At 46.1% G+C, this 3,500-nt stretch overlaps 1 protein-coding gene across 1 annotated transcript; it reads left to right on the plus strand.

Annotated features, from left to right (window-relative positions):
* The first annotated feature begins 239 nt into the window (after positions 1-239).
* On the plus strand, positions 240-1,633 carry LOC8042457 (cuticle protein 16.5-like). Its single transcript, XM_029973385.2, has 2 exons — positions 240-254; positions 749-1,633. The coding sequence occupies exons 1-2, from the start codon at positions 252-254 to the stop codon at positions 1,631-1,633; spliced, it is 888 nt and encodes a 295-aa protein (XP_029829245.2). The 5' UTR covers positions 240-251.
* The last annotated feature ends 1,867 nt before the right edge of the window (positions 1,634-3,500 follow it).

Here is a 3,500-nt window from a genome sequence, read left to right on the forward strand (position 1 = left end):
CGGATAACTTCCCATTAGAAATTCTGTGGTTGCTTGAGGAGATTCGAAGTTCCTTCGTGCACACAGTGGTTCACATTCTTCTGAGATTTCGAATTTTATCACATCAACTGCCCTGCCCTTTTCTCTTCCATTTAACATTCCTTGCCAGTATTACCCAGGATCCTCTCCTGCAAAGTTTTACTATAAATACGGGCGAAAGGAGGCACAACCGCACAGTTGAAGCTTCCTACGGACAACCAACAGATTCAATCATGGTGCGTATAAGTCTGGTACGTTGTACCTGGAAATATAAATAGATACCTTTTGCACACTTGAATTAATCTGAAAAGACTCCTTTTAAATTTAACAAATAAAAAAAATTACGCTTTTCATAAACTAAACAAATGGACAGAGCGATGTCACAGTCGACAGATTTCTGTACTTTGTCTTTGCGCGAACCTTCTTTATGTATGCATAACCATATCACCAACCAATGCCAACATTACAAACTTTGGACGTACCTCGTTCTGTTAAAAATATAAAGTAGAACCTTGACAGTGTCATATATCAGACAGTTCTGTCTATTTATGGTAGTAGGCTACAAAAATAAACTAATGGAACTTAGGTTCTTAGACAACAGTAAGCAAAAGGAAATAATTATTCATATGGACGAGGCACTAACGCGAACAGCGACCCATCTGCATTTCACGCATTGTTGTGTTATATACACAGTCCATAAATATATATATATTTTTTTAATCTGGCACAGATCCGGGCTTGTCTTATTCTGGCTCTGGCGACCAGCGCCTTCGCTGGCTACGTCAACGGAGGCTATGGTCTCGGACTAGGCTATGGTCTCGGATACGGACACGCCCTCGGCTACGGACACACTCTTGGCTACGGTCATGGCCTCGGCTACGGCCTAGGTCTTGGCTATGGCCATGGCCTCGGCTTCACCCACGGCCTCGGCTACGGCCATGGCCTCGCTTACGGTCATGGTCTCAGCTACGGCGGTCTGAGTGTTGCTGCTCCTGCTGTCACTCGCACTGTCTCCTACGCCGCTCCAGCTGTCACCAAGGTTGCCGCCATCCACGCTGCTCCAGCCGTCGCCACTTACGCCACTGCCCCAGCCGTCACCAGGGTTGCCACCTACGCTGCTGCTCCAGTCGCCACGTACGCCGCTCCGGCCTTCACCAAGGTTGCTGCCGTCCATGCTGCTCCAGCCGTCGCCACTTACGCCACTGCTCCTGCCGTGACCAGGGTTGCCACATACGCCGCTGCCCCAGTCGCCACCTATGCTGCAGCTCCAGTCGCCACCGTGGCCGCTGCTCCAGTCGTCACCCGCACTGTCGCCACCTCCCACGTCGCTGCTCCAGTTGTCGGCGCCTACCACGCTGCCCCAGCTGTGACAACCGTTGCTCACGCTCCAGCTGTTGCCACCGTTGCTCACGGCCCAGCTCTCGGCTACGGCTACGGAGTTGGACACCTCGGCTACGGTCTTGGCCACTACGGCTATGGACACGGTCTTGCCAGCTACGGCCTCAACTACGGTTATGGCCTTGGCACCTTCGGCGACTACACCACCCTTCTTCGCAAGAAGAAGTGTAAGTATAAAATTTATGATTTAAACATTGAAAAAAAAAACTGTAGCTAGCATTTCGTCGCTTTCAAGACGTTGCTATTCAAGAAAATCCAAAATGCGAACTCGGACTACGTATCTCAACACTTCCTTTATTCAAGGCCTCTTCTCAATTGTGATTCTGTTTGTATCGTTACAGAAACGGTGACTCTGACAACGCCTGCAAGTCGTCTAGGAGTCCGCTGGGCTTAGCTCTTCATCTAAGTAGAGAAAACAATAAAACTAATTTAATTTTATTGCGTTTTTTTTAATTTTGCGCATGAAATTATTACGAACACAAACTTCCTTCACACGCTCTAGGAAAATATTAAAGTGCTCGCAAATCGTGTGGTGAAGGTAGTATTGTCACGATGATTAGGAGTCAGATACAAGGCGTCTGCAGACGCCTCGTCTCTGATTCCTAATCACATTATACTCCGCATTAAGCATGCTTAATGGTGGAGCATAATTTAAGAGTAAAGCTATACGCACACCGGAGTGCACATCGGACGGAAATGGCTATACACACTCCTCTAATCTCGTATAAAACAAATGGTCACAACGAGTTTTCTGATCGTCACGTAAACCCAGGATCAATCTTGACGGGTATTAAGATGTGTTACCGCAACTCTGCCACGAGGCTTATAATCAATGGTTCGCTTTCAAGTCCAGTTCTACTAGAATCATCGGTCAAACAAAGATGGCCATTATCCCCTCTTTTATTTTCTCTATATCTGGAACCCTAGCGCTTAAGCGTGCTAACAAACCCTACCGTGGAAGGTTATCATTTCTAATGCACAGAGGTTAAGGTGTTGGCATACGCCGATGATACTGCCTTCTTTTGTGCTGATAAGCGAAGCATAGACAATGTCTTCACTTTAACTCAAAACTTCTGTGATGCTACCGGTGCTCGTATTAATAAGACGAAATGCGTTGGCTTCTGGTGCGGGCAATGGGCCACAACGCCCTCAGAATATGCTGGCATATCGTGGACTTGTGTCGCTCCCCAGTACTTAGGAGTGCCCCTCAATTGTATTCGGAACAATGGTCACTACTGGACAGAACGAGTGGCGAAAATCAAAACTCAAGCTGACAGTATGAAAACAAATCAGTGGTCCGTTTTCGGGTGACCAAAAGCGTGTAATATTCTTCTTGCAGCGAAACTTTGGTATATCCTTCAGGTTATTTGCTGTGCCAGAACCCACATTCAAAAGTTTCACAGGGTTTTTGCTACCTTTGTGTGGATCTCCACCTGGGAACCTATGCGACGAGACAATATTTTTTGCCCTGTTGATGTCGGAGGCCTCGGACTATTACTTATCTTTTTAAAACAAATAATAACCCGTTTTCTATTCTTCAGAACAACATCACATCATTTCCTTCGTACTTACCTACGGGCGCACCTCTCAGATGCTTTACCTTATTTGTTAGTTTCATCGGTATCGGCGGGCACATCACGTCCCTTGGGATTCCTCAGAGAAGGAGTAAGCGCAATAGAGTTTCTAAGACCCTGTTTTTCACTGGAACATTTATTTACAATTTCACGCAAAGCATTATATGCCGATCTTCTTGACGTAACTTTTCCTGTACCTTTGTATCGAAGTATATTCAACCATGGACCAGGACAATTTGTTCTTGCGTGTGTCCGAAAATTGCGTGTCTCACCTAACGCAAAGTCATTTTTCTTTAAACTTCACACTTCAACGTTGCCTGTGAAATCCTGGCTTCGCGAACGAGGAATTTTTGTACCATGGTCAGTGAATTGCCGTTTTTTTAACCAACCAGAAACTATAGAACATTTTTTTGTTTTCTGCACTGAAGCCTACCTCTTGTGGGACGTCGTACAGAGAACACTGAAAAAGGATTTGGACATCAACGCCTACACAATCCGGTTTTTACCTTT

The sequence above is a fragment of the Ixodes scapularis genome, unplaced genomic scaffold, assembly GCF_016920785.2.
Source record: "Ixodes scapularis isolate PalLabHiFi unplaced genomic scaffold, ASM1692078v2 PGA_scaffold1__304_contigs__length_218370807, whole genome shotgun sequence".
NCBI classification, from domain to species: domain Eukaryota; kingdom Metazoa; phylum Arthropoda; class Arachnida; order Ixodida; family Ixodidae; genus Ixodes; species Ixodes scapularis.